Source organism: Pelophylax lessonae (assembly GCF_965119305.1).
Source record: "Pelophylax lessonae genome assembly, chromosome: 6".
NCBI classification, from domain to species: domain Eukaryota; kingdom Metazoa; phylum Chordata; class Amphibia; order Anura; family Ranidae; genus Pelophylax; species Pelophylax lessonae.
The window spans coordinates 106949490-106968266 of record NC_138773.1 but is presented as its reverse complement, the minus strand read 5'-3'; the positions used below and the strand labels follow the sequence as shown (position 1 = coordinate 106968266).

The 18777-nt window shown below is 42.1% G+C and overlaps 1 protein-coding gene and 1 pseudogene across 2 annotated transcripts in view; both read right to left on the bottom strand.

Moving 5' to 3' along the window:
* Positions 1–18777, bottom strand: part of EIF2AK1 (eukaryotic translation initiation factor 2 alpha kinase 1) — a 112550-nt gene that overhangs the window by 64860 nt on the left and 28913 nt on the right. The window contains exons 2-5 of the mRNA XM_082261884.1: positions 17903–18058; positions 13546–13682; positions 282–319; positions 101–200 (exon numbers count right to left, since the gene is read on the bottom strand). Coding sequence (XP_082118010.1) covers positions 101–200; positions 282–319; positions 13546–13682; positions 17903–18058 — 431 coding nt within the window. The remainder of the gene's footprint in view (positions 1–100; positions 201–281; positions 320–13545; positions 13683–17902; positions 18059–18777) is intronic.
* LOC309557688 (zinc finger protein 862-like) lies at positions 931–9875 on the bottom strand (annotated as a pseudogene). The gene is made up of 3 exons: positions 9773–9875; positions 1424–3274; positions 931–1237 (listed from the first exon to the last, which is right to left on the bottom strand). The product of its transcript is annotated as a zinc finger protein 862-like (transcript).

The window sequence follows — 18777 nt, the reverse complement described above, 5'->3', positions numbered from 1 at the left end:
TTTAAGCTTCTAGACGTGACCAAATCACTCCTTCATTTTACAGAGTGACCAATCTTTAAAATCAGATAAAAAAAAAAAATTACAAATATATTAGCTGTACCTTGTAGACTTTTCCATATCCACCTTTCCCAAGCTGAGTAATTTCCTCAAATTCATTTAAGTAACGAGAAGTCTGTGCCTCGGCAAGCATATCCTTCGCCCTAAACAAAACATGTCTATTAGTTAATAGAGGTCATGAGAAGTTCCAGTTTCAGATCAGCTACTGAATATAAGTTGCTTACCTGTTCAAATGTAGATTTAGGTCACCATTGGTTATTTCCTACAAATAATAACACATGCATTAAGAACTATGTAAAAACATTGGCTTTCATGTATCAAAGTGACTTAAAGAAAACAGATAGCAGTTCCACCATTATATCTGAAGGATGCTTTTTCCACACCTGTGGCAATAAAAATATGGGAGCTGACTTCATAACCTAATACATCACTGAAGTGCAACAAGCAGTCTAAAATTGGTCGGCAACATGAGTTAAGAGGTGTCCCAAGCAGCGACGGCTCAGCATCCCCTTATACAAAGCAAAGCCTAAGGATCAATGAGAGATGAAAGATAGCTGACAGCCTACAGGGGTGTCCAAACTTTTTTCAAAGAGGGCCAGATTTGATGAAGTGAACATGCGTGAGGGCCGACTACTTTGCCTGACATTCTTTGGACCAGGGCTTGACAAATTTGTTTGGAATCTAGGAGCCAGCTAAAAAAGTTAGGAGCCAGTTTTTTTTTTTTTTTTTAACAACAAAGCTTTATTTTCAATGACGAAAATAACCGATCTTAAATTTAAACATAAAGACGACTAGAACCAAACATCATAGGCATTTAACTTGTGTAGATAATGAATATATTCTGATGTGACACACCAGCTGTTTAATGCAATGTCATTTTTTTTCACTTGACTTTTTGTGGCCATGAATATGCCTTGTACTTTTGCAATTAAAGTACCAATGGTCAACGGCCTTTGCAGGATCAAAATCCTTCACTGATGGTCCATTCATGTTGGTCATCAACAAATCGCCTAAACTTTCTTGCTGCATTAAAGATCTGAACTTATTTTTTACAAAGTTCATTAAGCTGAATCCTCTCTCACAACATGCGGTTGAGACAGGCAACACAGACACTATAGACAACAAGTTTCCCAAAACTGGAAATCTGTCTGTGTTGGAGAGTGCCAAATCCAGAAGTTCACTAATGCCCCATACACACGTGCAGATTATCTGCAGACTTTTGTCTGCAGACTTACCTTTTCTATGTAGTGCAAGAGCCTGCCGGATTGCATACAAATTGAAAGTGTTTAGGTTTGACCTCATATTATATGGTTTTGGTAAGTCTGCAGACAAAAGTCTGCAGATAATCTGCACGTGTGTATGGGGCATTAGTTTCTTTCCTTTTCCAAGGACTTTAAATTCATATCACTCATTGTGGATTGCATGCATGCATTTATCATGCATTTCAGGCAGTGAGAGTTGTTTCTGGAAATGCTGAGCCAATGTTGTAATGTCATCAACACCATAGTCTTGTAGTGCTTTTCCCGATGGCCAGGCAAAGGTATCAAACACTGCAGTGGAACGTTCAATATTCCATTGAATGAGAAATCGCTCTTCTAGATATTTTACACCATACTGAATCAATTTGTCCTTTTCATGCTGGATCAAAGAAGTTGCAGTATTACCGAGTCCATGCAACTGTACATCTTGATACTGTCCTTTGAGTGATGTTCCAGTTAGAAATCTCTCCTCATACTGTTGTGGCACATCTTTGAGAGATTTTAAAGAAGAAATAGTGTTTTTCACATGCAACTCAATTGTGCTTAGGAAAAGCTCTTCCCTTTGAAATAAAAGGGAGAGGTTCTTAATAATTTCTAGGTAGTCAAGCAGAAAATGGAGCATGTGAACAAATTTAAAATCAGTTCGTTTTTTCAACAAACCATGTGCAACTGCAGAAGCAGTGTCTTTTTCTGCAGCAACACTTTCCAGGTGGACTGTCACACATTTCCAATCTTTGACAAGTGCAGAGAGAGCACTAACTTTGCTTGACACCCATCTTATGTTATGCAAGTACTGAAATTTCTGGATTTTTTTCATGAAAACTTTCAGCTACCTGCTTTAGCTGTCGCATTCTCTTGGGTGAATCCTGGTAAAATTGGTACAGCTTCTTTAAAACAGAGTCAAGGTCATCAATGCATTTTTCCTCTTTCACAGAGCTTAATACACTTAAATTTAATCTGTGTGCAACACAGTGAATGCCAATGACATGACTGAGATTTTGACGTACTTTCTGTACCAGTCAATTTTCAGCTCCAATCATGCTTGCAGCACCATCTGTACCAATTCCAATCAGCTGGTTTGAAAAAAGCCAGTCTAAAAGACCATGTGTCTTCAGCTCTTTAGTGATGGTTTCTAAGTACCCATCTGCAGTTGCCATTTCAAGAGGTAGGATTGATAGAAATACTTCTTTGATCCTATTGCTCTTGATGTATCTGACATATAATATTAAATCTTCTACTCCTCCTTTGTCAGTTGATCCATCTAGCATCAAGCTAACATATTTCGCCTCCTTTAGCTCGCAGATGAGTTCTTTCCGGATTACAGTTGCAATATGTTAGATGAATTCCTTGCATCTCTTGTCATTTGCATACTCCTCTCTCACATCAACCCCTAGTTTCCCTGTTAGCTCTAACAAACCTTTAAAGTCTGTATATGGCTTGTTGTTTTTTGCAATATAATAGGCTACATTAAATAGAACTTTCATGTGGTTGAACATCCCTTGGTCCATTTTGTGAATGCATACAGCCAATGGCGTAGCTTCTGGAGCCAACAGGGCATGTTTGGCCTTCATACATTTTTCATGCTGGAGTGACTTTCCATGTTTCTTGAAGGTCTCCAGTTTAAATGGTCCTGAAAACCCTTTCGCAATCTTGGATGTGTGGTCGGCAATGCCAGGGAAGGAGGCACAACACTCACATATGGCTATACCTGTGTTATAGTCATATTTAAGCCATGTGTTCTTTGCACCAATCTTGCTTAAACTTCCTTCTGCCATCATTTTGAGGGCGACTTGTTGAAGGGGACTCCTCTGCTGGTTGTTCTTCTCTTGTGCAGTTTGATTCTGCAATAACATTTTGCACTGCACTTTCTGAACAAGAAGTCTTTGCAAAGAAATTTGTCATTCGCAGTTGCTTGGTATCTTCTGACGTCACGCCTTTTGCAGCACGTTTCTTTTCTTCTGAATTCACAAACAAAGATGTTTTTGTTGAAATCCCAATAAGTAAAATAGTCTACAAATTATGGTGTGTGTATATATACTGGAGTTATTAGCTTTTTTTTTTTTTTACACTAGTAATGGCGGCGATCAGCAACTTAGAGCGGGACTGCAATAGTGCGGCATACAATCTGACAATGACACTGGGAGGGAACTAACTGCCACTGCCATCTAAAGTGACACTAATACAGTGACCAGTGATAATATACACTGTACTAATGACACTGGGTAGGAAATGGTTAACACCAGGGGCAAATCAAAGGGTTAACTATGTCCCTAGTAGCGTGTAAGGGCTCTTTCACACGGGCGATCCTATCAGATCCGCCTGCCAGTTTTTTAGGCGGATCGGATCGGATCCTCCATGCAGCTCTATGGGGCAGCGGATGTCAGCGGAGACACCTCCGCTGACACACGCTGCCACCCGTATCTGATCCTGTCCGTGAAATCTGGACGGATGGAAACCCAATTTTTCCATCCGTCCAGGTATCTGATCAGATGAGAGCGAACAGGCGGTCCGCTCTCATCCGATCCCCCATAGAGAGCAGCGGGAGCTGTGACACCTCCCTCTTCGCACTGCAAGTGGAGACGGAGCTGTCATCCGCCGGCTCAGCGGGGATCGGCGGATCGATCCCTGCTAAGCAGCACGGATCCGCCTACGAAGTGTTTACTATGTGGTGCTTTAACTAAGGAATGTAACTGTTTTTATTTCCTGCTTTGCAGGACACAAAACCAGCACATCCCCGCTATTAATTTACCAACACAGGTCTCTCTCCTGTCATCCGCTCCACCAATTGATAGACCGCAGTGATGAATCATTGGCCGGGCCCCCTGATTGGCATGTGCTGGAGCTGGAAGTGCCAGATCGCTGCTTGCCCACAGCAGGGCTAAATGTAAAAACCACATGGCTGGTGCCCAGAACTGCATGTACTGGGCGTTGGGTGATATAGTTTGCACAACCCTGTGAAAGGAATGGCAGGCACAGCACTTCTAGCCCCCAGCCACAAACCAAACACAGCAGAAGGCATGTGGACCATCCCCAGTAGGTCAGAGGCCCAAGGCAGAAACGCAGCATCACAGCCTGTCCATCACTAGGCCATGTAAAGCCTTGTACACACTATAATTTTTTTTTTTCGTTCATCCCAACAGGTTTAAGGAAAAAAACTAACAGCGCAGGTCTGAGCCACTGTACTAACAATCTGATGTTAGTACAGCGATCTCCCCTGCTGAGCTATTGTGTTGTGACAGGGGGACAGCCATTGGCTGAGAGTGCTGATTTTATAGCATACTCATCTGACAGAAGCCAGCCCAGCTGCCATACACACGGGTCGAAATGGCAGCCAGTTTTTATTGAGCTGGCCGATTTTGCCCGGTATTTGGCCCATGTGTATGGGGCTTGATGGTGTGATGTGCAGGGGCTCACTAGGGAAAAACAGTGCAGCAAGGTTGGGGCGATAGGCGATCCAGTGACCAAGAGTAACATATGCCACCTTATGCCCCTTTCACACGGGCGCCTACGCTAAGCAGAAGCCGCATGCTCAGTGGGGATCTCTCTGCTGATCCCCGCTGAGCAGGCGGATGACAGGTCCTGTCCACTCTGCTATGCAGACACAGCCCATTCTCCTCTATGGGGCAATCAGATGGAAACGACCGTCTGTTCCCATCCGATGCCATCCAATCCGATTCACTGGACGGATGGTAAATAGAACCACCATCCGTCTGTTTTTGGCGGACAGGATCGGATGGCAGCGGCTTGCCACTCCATAGAGACTGAAGGGTCCGATCAGGTCCGCCTGAAAAACTGACAGGCGGACCTGATCAGAAAGCCAGTGTGAAAGGGGCCATCGGCTGTGTGGCATGGCAGGGCAATGATGAAAAATAATATATATTTTTTTTTTTCCATAAAAGATTCTTATTGTGAATAAGGGATTATAATCAATACATTGCAAGGAGATTACAAAATGCAATTTTTAAAGTAAGGCCCCTTTCACACGGTCCGCATTCCATTGCGGACCGTGCTCTGCTCAGCGGGGATCGATCCGCCGATCCCCGTTGAGCCGGCGGATGACAGCTCCGTCTCCGCACTGGGAGGTGTCAGAGCCCCGCTGCTCTTTATGGGGAATCAGATGAGAGCGGACCGCCTGTCCGCTCTCATCCGATCCCATGGACGGATGGAAAATAGTGTTTCCATCCGTCCGGATTTCACGGACCGGATCGGATACGGATGGCAGCGGGTGTCAGCGGAGGTGTCACCGCTGACATCCGCTGCTCCATAGGACTGAATGGGGCATCCGATCAGATCCGCCTAAAAAACTGACAGGCGGATCTGATCGGACCGCCCGTGTGAAAGAACTAAGGGCTCTTTCACACGGCCGCTCCGCTTGTCCGCAAATCATCCTATTTTTTTGCGGATGATTTGCGGACATAATGTAAGTCAATGGCACTGCGGATGTCAGCGGAATACCATCCGCTGACATCCGATTTTCTTCCTTTCAGTTCTGCTCCGTTTTTTGGAACGGAACAGAACCCTAGTTTTTCATCCGTTCAAAAAACGGAAAGGAAGGAAAATCAGATGTCAGCGGTGTCATCCGCTGACATCCGCAATGCCATAGACTTACATTATGTCCGCATATCATCCGCAAACGGATGGGATGATATGCGGACATACGGAGCGGATGACACAAATGTCATCCGCTCCGTGAAAAAAAAAAAAGTCCCGCAGCGGAGAAGAAATCCAGAGCGGCCGTGTGAAAGAAGCCTAACACTCTTTTGCAGAAGTGCATAAATATGTAGAACACATTATCCTTGAAATTCCAGGAGAGAGCAGTGTAAAATAAAATAACCACACTCCCCTGCACACTTACCTTTTAATCAAAGGGCGCCAGATGAAGACTGCAAAAACTTCCGTCTCTCCACCTCTAGGGAAGGAGAAAGGCGGGCATTCAGAACAAGCAGTAGAAATTCCTTGCAGCACGGTTAGTTACTGCTTGTTGTAATACTCCCGGCCACCACAAGAGGCCGCCAGTTCCCCATTGGCAGCATCTCCATGAAGAAGGCCCAAAAGTCGGGGACTAAATTTTCGGATACTGCGGTAGTTCGAGCGCTCGGGGCGGGCGCAAAGCGGCAGGACATCTCCTGCAGTGCACCCCAGGCGCCAGGTCGCTAATTCTAGTCGCAAATGCGACCTGGCGCCCGGGGATTGTCGAACCCTGCTTTGGACCAATAAAGTTAAATGCAAATGAACTATTTTATGCAAAGTTTTTGCAAACGGCATACTTTTTATTTCGTCACATGGATGGCAAATCTAAAAACAGGTGTTAAATCACTCCGCCTTTCAGATCTGAAGGCCAGATGAAAATAAAATCCAGGAAGCGGAAATATATACAATGCCTTGCGAAAGTATTCGGCCCCCTTGAACTTTTTGACCTTTTGCCACATTTCAGGCTTCAAACAAAGATATGAAACTGTAATTTTTTGTGAAGAATCAACAAGTGGGACACAACCATGAAGTGGAACGAAATTTATTGGATATTTCAAACTTTAACAAATAAAAAACTGAAAAATTGGGCGTGCAAAATTATTCAGCCCCCTTAAGTTAATACTTTGTAGTGCCACCTTTTGCTGTGATTACAGCTGTAAGTCGCTTGGGGTATGTCTCTATCAGTTTTGCACATCAAAAGACTGAAATTTTTGCCCATTCCTCCTTGCAAAACAGCTCGAGCTCAGTGAGGTTGGATGGAGAGCGTTTGTGAACAGCAGTTTTCAGTTCTTTCTACAGATTCTCGATTGGATTCAGGTCTGGACTTGGCCATTCTAACACCTGGATATGTTTATTTGTGAACCATTCCATTGTAGATTTTGCTTTATGTTTTGGATCATTGTCTTGTTGGAAGACAAATATCTGTCCCAGTCTCAGGTCTTTTGCAGACCCCATCAGTTTTTCTTCCAGAATGGTCCTGTATTTGGCTCCATCCATCTTCCCATCAATTTTAACCATCTTCCCTGTCCCTGTTGAAGAAAAGCAGACCCAAACCATGATGCTGCCACCACCATGTTTGACAGTGGGGATGGTGTGTTCAGGGTGAGGAGTTGTGTTGCTTTTACGCCAAACATAACATTTTGCATTGTTGCCAAAAAGTTTGATTTTGGTTTCATCTGACCAGAGCACCTTCTTCCACATGTTTGGCGTTTCTCCCAGGTGGCTTGTGGCAAACTTTAAACAACACTTTTTATGGAGATCTTTAAGAAATGGCTTTCTTCTTGCCACGCTTCCATAAAGGCCAGATTTGTGCAGTATACGACTGATTGTTGTCCTATGGACAGAGTCTCCCACCTCAGCTGTAGATCTCTGCAGTTCATCCAGAGTGATCATGGGCCTCTTGGCTGCATCTCTGATCAGTCTTCTTGTATGAGCTGAAAATTTAGAGGGACGGCCAGGTCTTCGTAGATTTGCAGTGGTCGGATACTCGTTCCATTTCAATATTATCGCTTGCACAGTGCTCCTTGGGATGTTTAAAGCTTGGGAAATCTTTTTGTATCCAAATCCGGCTTTAAACTTCTCCATAACAGTATCTCGGACCTGCCTGGTGTGTTCCTTGTTCTTCATGATGATCTCTGCGCTTTAAACGGACCTCTGAGACTATCACAGTGCATGTGCATTTATACGGAGACTTGATTACACACAGGTGGATTCTATTTATCATCATTAGTAATTTAGGTCAACATTGGATCATTCAGAGATCCTCACTGAACTTCTGGAGAGAGTTTGTTGCACTGAAAGTAAAGGGGCTGAATAATTTTGAACGCCCAATTTTTCAGTTTTTTATTTGTTAAAGTTTGAAATATCCAATAAATTTCGTTCCACCTCATGATTGTGTCCCACTTGTTGTTGATTCTTCACAAATAATTACAGTTTTATATCTTTATGTTTGAAGCCTGAAATGTGGCAAAACGTCGCAAAGTTCAAGGGGGCCGAATACTTTCGCAAGGCACTGTATGTCAGGAACATTGTAAAGTACATTACATATTATTGGTAATAAAGGTTGTCTGTCAACTTTTAAGTTAAAAAAATATGAACAGGAACATAACACCAAGTATACATGTTGTGTCCAATTATATTTATAAACTGATTTAAACCAACTGACATCAACTGAGATTTTACAATGTATTCATCTCAATTCGGAGCACGCATGCTCTCTAATCAGTCACACAAGGGTTAACCACATAAGCGCTATATGAACCCACCGATGATGATTAAGGATGGTAGCAATAATACTCATGAATGATGCCAATGTAGTAAATAGAACATTGAAAAGTTTTATTTAAAATCAGTTCCATGTATCTATAAAACAGCAGTACACCTTGTACAATGACCCCCCGCTGGATCTGCAATGGTGAAGCCAAAATAAGGGGTTAAAAATGCACAGCTTGGTGACCATTCAGTGTGTGTGAAGGCATAAAACCAGCCAGGAACAATGCAGCAGTATGGACAGTTGTGCCTTGCTCAGACTGTGAGGAGATAACAGAATGCCTCAATACTGGACAGGGACGGGTGGAAAACCAGTCACACAATGCCCGGTATAGGGCATACCACAATAAGTGGTGACCGGGAAGGGGACCCGGAAATGACGTCAGACTCTGGGAGGAGGACGACCAAAACAAGGCTTGAACCGCTTTAGAGCCCCTGGTGGTGAGCGCCATGTGCGGTGACCTAATGCAGGGGTGCCAGGGAAGCATGAGAAGTGCCTGCTTCTCATATGGTTGTCCTGACAACTTTTCAAAGTTCTATTTAGTACATTGGAATCATTCATGACTATTATTGCTGCCATCAGTAATCATCATCGGTGGGTTCATATAGCACTTAACCCTTGTGTGACTGATACTTTTGAACATCCCTCCTGGTGCGTTTTTTTCCCCACACAGCTGCTACTTGACCCCCAGGTGTTATGCCAATTGTCATGGAGAGGGTGCTGGTCCTGTCATACTAGCGCTGGATTTATGTGTGTTTTTTAGTGCTACCTAATCAGGCTAAGTCCGAAGCCATATTGAGCAAGGGATATAAAGCTGTTGGGGGCGGGTGGTGGGTGTTAACAATAGTGTATTCACAAGTAACAGGAGAAACTGGAAGTGGATGCAGCGGGCTGGGATGGAACATCATTTTGAGTAAAAGTCATTCAAAACAGTAGCATATATAAGAGAATAATTTATGGTAAAAGAACTAATTTGGCATACGTGCTTACTTTCATCCCTCACAGAGGTTATCTTTGAGCTTTATATTGGTTATTTATTCAGCAGACTTTAGTTCCGTGGGACCCACAGCCATGATCTATTAAGTTGATAGGGCAACAATCCGTTCCAATTTTGGTAGGTGTGTTTTTTTTTTTTGGTCTCTTTTCCACAATATTTTTAACTAAATCGCAATAAACTTTTTGTTTAAAACTATACTGCCTGGGTGGAATTTATTACCTGCTTTACACAGTCTGTTGGAATGATGGGGGGAAAGTCTGCCCAGACTGTTGTAGATGCCCGGTCTGTGAACCAAAGGCAAGTCCAAGTCATGCACCAACATGTAGAGCTGGGTAACCGCAGGGACACGTCACAATGTACTTAAGGCCTTATACCAGTCGGTCTGTTCCACGTGCACCGGGCACACCCGTCCTGAATGCTGACCTTGTTATAAGGGCTGACCTACCAAGTAAGTGACTGAGAAACTAGGTCCGTGGTCAAACCCAGGCTGCAGCGCCAAACCGGCAATGGACAAAAACATTGCAGACAACCCTTCCTCATCACAGTCCATAGGAGCCTCCATAATAAACTGCAAATGCAGTCCCCCCACTACCACATTAACCACCCAAGCCTGTAGAGGAAAAGGAGAACTCTGCAGGGCTGACCACCCCACAGAGCACCCGTGCCCCACACTGCGTCTGGTGAGGGAATTTGCTTACCGATCCAGCCAAATGTATGGGTAAGACTTCCATGACAGATCCTTCTTTCCACCGAAGTAGGGGGGCTGTCAGGGTAACACTGACTTCGGAGCTTGGTCATGTGTCCCTGCAAGACGTTTAACTTGATGGGGCTTGTCACGGTCGACCCAGTACTTCACTAAAGGTTTGCACAGTAGCTGGTAGGAAAGACTGGGGCGATCACTGGATCTAGATTATCCAACCAGTTGCCCAGCCTGGATGTTGATTAAAAATCCCAGGAAAAAATGCTATGGAACCACAAGACCCATCAGGGAACAAGGTCCTTACACCAGAAAGAACTGATTTGCAGAGAGGGGGGTTTATACCAGCTAGGACTGCCCACAGGCCTTGTGTACTACTCCTGTAGGTGGCACTATAAACCCTGTGGTCAAGAATAGAAGAGCTAGGCAAATTAATGGAAACCCTATTAAAGGATAGGATTGTGGAACATCTTAAATCCCATGGATTGCAAGATGAAAAACAACATGGGTTTACTTCAGGGAGATCATGTCAAACAAATCTTATAGATTTTTTTGACTGGGTGACTAAAATAATAGACGGTGGAGGTGCAGTAGACATTGCATATCTACATTTTAGTAAGGCTTTTGACACTGTCCCACATAGAAGACTTATCAATAAACTGCAGTCATTGAGCATGGACTCCCATATTGTTGAGTGGATTAGGCAGTGGCTGAGTGACAGACAACAGAGGGTTGTAGTCAATGGAGAACATTTAGAACAAGGTCATGTTACCAGTGGGGTACCTCAGGGATCTGTACTGGGACCAATTTTGTTTAATATCTTCATTAGTGATATTGCAAAAGCCCTCGATGGTAAGGTTTGTCTTTTTGCTGATGACACAAAGATATGTAACAGGGTTGATGTTCCTGGAGGGAAACGCCAAATGGAAAAGGATTTAGGAAAACTAGAAGAATGCTCAGAACTCTGGCAACTGAAATTTAATGTGGATAAGTGCAAGATAATGCACCTGGGGCGTAAAAACCCAAGGGCAGAATATAGAATATTTGACACAGTCCTGACCTCAGTATCTGAGGAAAGGGATTTAGGAGTAATTATTTCAGAAGACTTAAAGGTGGGAAGACAATGTAATAGAGCAGCACGAAATGCCAGCAGAATGCTTGGATGTATAGGGAGAGGTATAAGCAGTAGAAAGAGAGAAGTGCTTATGCTGCTGTACAGAACACTGGTGAGACCTCACTTGGAGTATTGTGCGCAGTACTGGAGGCCATATCTCCAGAAGGATATAGATACTCTAGAGAGAGTTCAGAGAAGAGCTACTAAACTAGTACATGGATTGCAGGAAAAAACTTACCAGGAAAGGATAAAGGACCTTAACATGTATAGCTTGGAAGAAAGAAGAGACAGAGGGGATATGATAGAAACTTTTAAATACATAAAGGGAATCAACTCGGTAAAGGAGGAGAGCATATTTAAAAGAAGAAAAACTACCACAAGAGGACACAGTTTTAAATTAGAGGGGCAAAGTAGAGGAGAGAGTAGTGGATGCATGGAATAACCTTCCTGCAGAAGTGGTAGCTGCAAATACAGTGAAGGAGTTTAAGCATGCATGGGATAGGCATAAGGCTATCCTTCATATAAGATAGGGCCAGGGACTATTCATAGGATTCAGATATATTGGGCAGACTAGATGGGCCAAATGGTTCTTATCTGCCGACACATTCTATGTTTCTATGTAGGTCAATAAACATAAGAGAAAGAAAATTGCTTGATTCTCCCATCAACACTGCAATCCCTCCCGCAGCACTATTGTGTTCTGCCAGCGGGGGAGTCTTTGCTGCTGGCTGAACACAAGGGTCACTGCTGGTGGCTATAGCTGCCAACAGTGATCGCATAAAAAAAATCCAAAAAGCTGGTTGTACTGATGTTGATCGATGGATTGACTTTAGTACAACCAGCCTGCCCATAGATGGTTGGAATCTTGGCCAGTCCCTGCTGAACCGGCTGAGATTCTAGTCATCTATGGTCGGATTTAGACTAAGGAATGAACATATTAAAGCCAAACACCTGTTAATCATTTTTAATGTATTTTTTATTTATACATTTTCTGTATTAAAGCAAAATATACAGAATACAGAAAGGATATCTAAGAGAAAATAATGCAGAGTGCAAAGATCGTTGAGAAAAGATAAAGTATCATGAAAACAGTAAATTAAATCTCTATCCACATAGCTATAATAATGTGGTTGTAATCCCTAACATATACCCAGTGAAGTTACTGGCCTCAGGTGACACACAGGAGGTGAAACAAAACAATGTACATTGGTTGTACCAGTTTATATGCAGTACATCTTTGTAAAACTCGGAAAGGAAAAGGTTTTTTCACAGACTCACAAAGCAGGGGGCAGGAAGCTGCAATTATGCTTTGGAGAGAGGCAAGTAAATACTACATAAATATGTGCTTTGTTCTGAGGTTTACAACCACTTTAATAAAAAAGTAGAACAATGCTAGTAAAAAATAAACAAAAAATATTGCTTTCAATAAGTCAAAAGTATAAAGGTTATAAAGAGCCTTTTGTCGATGACTTAACAACTTTAAGCATTTGCAGCAACACAATCAATGATTACTGTGGGCACCACGCCTGTCAAGTGTTAAATGGTTTGCCTCAACCCTCTAACTGACAGTTTTGCTGGACAGCTTGGTGTCTTAAAGGAAGTGAAAAAAAAAAACAGACGTATTGGCTGGATCCCCAGGAGAAAACAAAAGGGAAAAAAAGGATGCAAAAAGAAAACTAATGCCCCAACCCTAAGAATTTGTACATTGTACATTATACATTTTTGTTTACCAATGCTACATTTAGGTTTACTGATAATCTAAATAACATCATGGAAATTGTATGGCGGGAAGCAAGAGTATGCAAATAGTGAATTCTGACTTTACTGGCTCCATGATTGCTAAGGATTTGTAGGTCACCATACAGAAAATGATAATTCCAGAGCTTATACCTTTAAAACTTAAAAAAAAAATGTCAGCTTTCATATTTCTGTCCAATAATATTCATTATAAGTTGTGCTGCCACATAAAGCACTGTCTGGATCACAAGACTCTGTGCATCACTTTAAAAATCATTGGGGACTTAATTCCCAAATATTGGTTTCAATTGCTTTTATTGCCCTTTAGTTCATGACACAGAGATAAGTGATTGTGTTAGATAATCCGACTTATTTTTAAAGTGAGCCAGCAGATTTGGATCACAATATAATATTGAAATAGGATTACATAATAAAAATAAATACCTCTTTGTGCATGTGCCGTTTAGCAGCCTTTAGTAGTTCTGTGATAGCTGTGCTGTGCTGCAATCTCACTGAGCTGAACTCATCACTGAAGGCAAATGGAGTCAGAAGGCCCATTCTTGTAAAGGTTTGGCAAAGCACTAGGAAACAGAAGGATGATCACCAAACAAATTATGTTAAAGTGCAGCTCATAACTTTCTCTATGTACAGGAGAGGGATCCCCAACATCCATTTAATGCCTCGTACACACGCAACAATTATCGGCCGACCGATCGGCCGACTTTTGTCCAGTGTTTTGTTGGTTGAAATGTGCTCTAGACTGCACACAAATTTTCTCGGCCAACAAAAACCAACTTCAGAAGTGATGTCATGTGCTGGTTTACTTTCCGTGTGTTTTTTCTTCTCTGAGCATGCCCAGACTTGCTCATCAGATTTTTGTCTGCCGAAATCTGTACTGACTGACGGAAAATCGGCCGTTGTGGTGACGGCCAACAAAAATTTTATAGCCTGCACACCAGATTTTATTCGGCCGAAAAGTCGGAGTCGGTTGTCGAAAGCATCATACTAAACAAGCCGAAAATCGGCTGATCGGACGTTGGCCAAAAATTCACGGCCAACTATCGATGCGTGTGTACGAAGCATTAGTCTCCTTGCAATCCAACCATTACAGTCCTGGCCCTCAGTGTCTTTTCTTCAACTACCCCTCCTCATCCTGTCTCTTATTTCATTTCAGAGATGTGTCAATTTTGCAACTTAATAGCATTTAACATTTGCAGTCTATCCCAGCATACTGTATTATAGATCTTTATTTTTCTGGAGTTATAGATACTTTTGTTTTGGAAAAGAGAGGGATTTAACTCGATACTTATCACAACCCTAGAGACTGATCCCAAAATATAAGCCAAGTCTACCCAGACTATGGATGCGAGATCCAGAAAGGATTCCACAGTGGGAATGCTCAGAAGTACCTGCATAAACTTCAATTGGATGTTGCTCCTACAGTACAGAGCCAATTAAAGTCTATAGGACAGTAAATGTGACTTTTTTTTTATCAGGTGCAATATAGCGATGACTGAATGAAAACGAAAGCACTGAGTAAGTAGGCACTGTGCTCTTCGGGGACGTGTTACTACGGCATGATGGCCGTGCGGGGCCCCTCCCACAGGGCCGTGACATTCATTTACACAGTTATGTGAATGAATAAACTACAAGTACCGTCAGTCTTTGTGGCTGACGGCTTGCAGTTCTCAATGAACTATGAGGGCGCTAGTGAGCATCTTCGTAGTTCATTGTTTCTTCCTGGACTGAAATAACTGTCTGCTAGTAATGGAGGTACGGGTAGGCAGCTACACTGACAGTCTGCACCCACAATCTGCTGATCATGGATGAAATGCTTAGTAGGTTCCCAAAAAAAAAAAAAAAATATTTATATTTTTTTAAAGCACAACTTATCTTTTAGAGTAGCAGTTTTAATTTTCACTAAAAAGTGTACCTTTAATCCCAAATGTAGAATGTGAATACAACATATCTGTATGTATGAAATCGTAATGGAAGTAAACTTATTTTCAATATTACCTATTTACAATTATCAATATTAACAAAGCATATTTATATTAGGTCGCAAATATTAAAAAAAAACGTTTTTTTTTTATGTGCTTTCTGCATAATGAGCACATAAACAAGGAGTCTCAGTAGAATACTAGAATCCGTTTTAATGCACTCCAAGAGCTTGTTTACATGGGTGACCAAGGGATGATAAAAGCAGGCAGTTGGGCTGCAATTTTACCTGTCCCTGCCCATGAAGGGGGGCATGCATCCACTCCGGTCTATACACATGCCACGGTCACAAAGCAAACATGTCATCACAAGGAATGGTTGCCACACATATGAACAAGCCCCATCTATAAAAACCCTAAAGTGCTACCCACATTTCTTTATCTTTTCTATATTTCTTTATCTCATCTGCTGTATGAAACAGCATATAGTTACATATTTTTGAATTTTTTTTTATTTTTTTTTTACAGTAAAACTTGACAGCCCACTGCTTTGATTCCTGACCTATCCCTGCTGCCTACTGTGATGTTCACTTCACACATTCAAGAAGGCAGCTTTAGGGAGAGGCACATGTGCGCCACAAGATCCCATGTATGTGAAGACATGATGCTGGTCTCTGTCCCAAATACCTAGCAGAAGCCTGCAGCATGTCTGTGCATGCACAGGATTCCCCACACCTGTGCAGACTTGCTGCAGGTCTCTTTCCTAAGAGGAATCTTAATGCCTCGTACACACGGTCAGATAATCGTACGACATATCGTTCGAGTAAAGTAGCATGCTACAAAATGTCGAATGCAACCATGTGTACTAACCATATGATTTCTGTCGTACGATTGTGTGAAAGCAACCAGAATGCGTAGCCACGTCTTGGAAAGTGATGTCACATATAATAACCTGGCTTATAGTTATTTCGCTATTTCCGATCATGCGCGGTGTTTGTCGAACGATTTTTAGCGGACGCATAGTGTACTAATTACACGATTGTCGTTCGCGGGGCTATCGTACGAAAGAAGTTTTCCTGTTTGTCCCTTCGGATTTTGTTGGACGAACTGTTGTGATCGGCTGTCGAAAGCTGTGTACAACGATCAGATTATCGTGCAACCAGGTCGAAAGCGAGTTTTTCGTACGATTATCTGACCGTGTGTACGAGGCATAAGATTATGCAAGGCATAGCAAGAACAAACAAGATAATCAGTGTATTCCACAGGCTAGTAAGTACTCTTTTTTGTTATAATGAAGGGACAAATATTAGGTAGAGGGAATTCAGTTTCATCTAAGGAGGGTGACGTTCCTCTTAAAATGAAAGAAAAAAAAAAAATACTTCACTTGAACTTTACAGCAAGTTTTATTAGCTAGTGCAAAGGTACACAACATCATATGCTGGAGTTCAAACAATAAGATTGGACTCTGAGCAGAACTGTAATTCCGCCCTGCACTTAAAATGTGCGTCAGTGCTAGCATCTATATTATATGAAATTATTTACTTAATATAAAAAGAATGATCTTTCACATTTTTATGCAAGATTTAAAAACAGGAACTAGCTTTAATATATATATATATATATATATATTTTTTTTATTAATGGTATTTGACTACTATTATTGAATGAACAGACAGTGCTGATCATTCATTCACAATAGTGACAGATCACAGTGCTGCGGCTCTGTGTGTCTATCAACGGCTGCTTTTACACTTACACAGCCTGCTCGATGGATCACACAATGCTGCAGTGCCGTGTTAGCTTTAACTTTTAGGAATTAGTGATTGAAAATATACCAAAGGCTGTAAAATGTTTTTTTGTGAATGGCAGAGAAAAGTCAAGTCTATTAAATTAATATTTTTAGCACAATGCCTAACTGACCATTATCAATTTCTGTGAATTCAGTTGAGATTTACTCAAATACCTGATCAAGAAGTCTTTCCAAGAGCATTTATAGACAGACGAGAAGACATTTGTTTTTCCAAGTTAGTAAAAAGCAAACATTTAGGCTCTCACAGTATGGTAAAGCTTTTGGAATCAGATCAGCCTAAGCGCGTAACAGCTGTTTTCTTTTTTAACTGATAAATGTGCATTTAAAAGGCAATAGAAATGCTGATAATAAAACTGCCAGATCAGCAGCAATATTTACTGGCTAGAGTTTCCCCTTCCTCTCTACTTCAACACTGCTATCTCCTTTTGGCTTAAACTATGGGCAGATTTAGTTCACACAAACATTTCAAGCTTAACAGCTGCATTTTCACAACATGTGGAATGCCCCAGCTATTTATGCTGTCAAACCTATACTTCTTTATTTACATTGTATGCATACTGGATCTGCTTCCATTTATATCTTGAATATACAGAATGTATTAAATAATATAAAATGCATAGAAACATTTGTTTTGTTTGTGTATGTGTGATTGCTCAGTGCTTGGCCTACATATAGATCAATAAAAATAAAATTAGTGAACTGCATCCAAAAGGCTTTTCTATTAAACAAAATGGGGGAGGATTAGAACCTGTAGTGGAATTTTTGCTGTCTGTCAGCACTTTGGATGTTCCCTCGCTCTGTCCAGGCATGCTCCTGAGATCCACCTGATTAAAAAGGGAGGCCCCCAAATGCCCTGCAACTACCCCCAGTTTGAAGACTGGTTTTAACCATCTTAAAGGGACTGATGACTGGGCCACTTGTTCTTCCAAGTGAGCTCCCCATACTGAGTTCTCTAAAAACTATATGTAGGGTTATACAAAACACTGGTCACAAATTCCATCAAATATTCCATTTAAAAAAGAAAAAAAGAAAACAAACATAAAAGCATACTTACATCTAAAAAGTTGTTTAGAGCGGTTGGGGTTTTGTTCATGGACATGACATAAATGCTCTACCAGAGAAACCAACAAGAGCTGGTTGGGGACTGTAGTAACGTTTGGGAATTGCCATCTTCTTTTCACCAATTGCAGGTCAGAAGGTGAATCAGATTCTACAAAAGGAAAATATAGAAACTATTCAGCTAACAAAAATAGAACAAACATAATAAATTTACCTATAAATTTAAGGGCCGTTGACACCACAATTTCTTTTTTACGGATAGGTTTCTGCATGTGTGATACGTTCTTGTGCAGTTTTTCCCATCTCATTTGAGGATATGCATGTTCCAGTGCAAGTTTAACCACTTTACGACCGGCGCACGACGATCTACGTCGGCACTCAGCCCCGGCCAGGCAAACTGACGTAGGCCTACGTCAGCACAATTTGCCGGCCCTGTGCGCGCTCCCGCGCGTCCCCGCCGCCAACGATGACTCGATTGGGTTCAGAACCGATCAGTCATAAGGTCCAGGCCAATCATTTTTGGTCTGGACCTGTTGATCGGTCCTACCCAATCAGATCATCCTCTAAGCCTGTGAAATGTAAACACAGGCTTAGAGGAGATGTGCCCTCCCCCCACAACGGTCTTTTTGGATCCAGCGTGAGAGGAGAGCACATCTTACTGTGAGTATTGCACCAAGCACACCCACACACAGTTAGATAGGCACATTTCACCCCCGATCGCCCCCCCCAATTAACCCCTACAGCACCTGACACAACACACACTATATACAGCATATAGCAGTTACCTATATACCTGTATAAGTGTGATTTGTGAACAGGTGTAGCACTTGCGACCCCCCCTTTTCCACTCAAATTACCCCCCACCCCCCC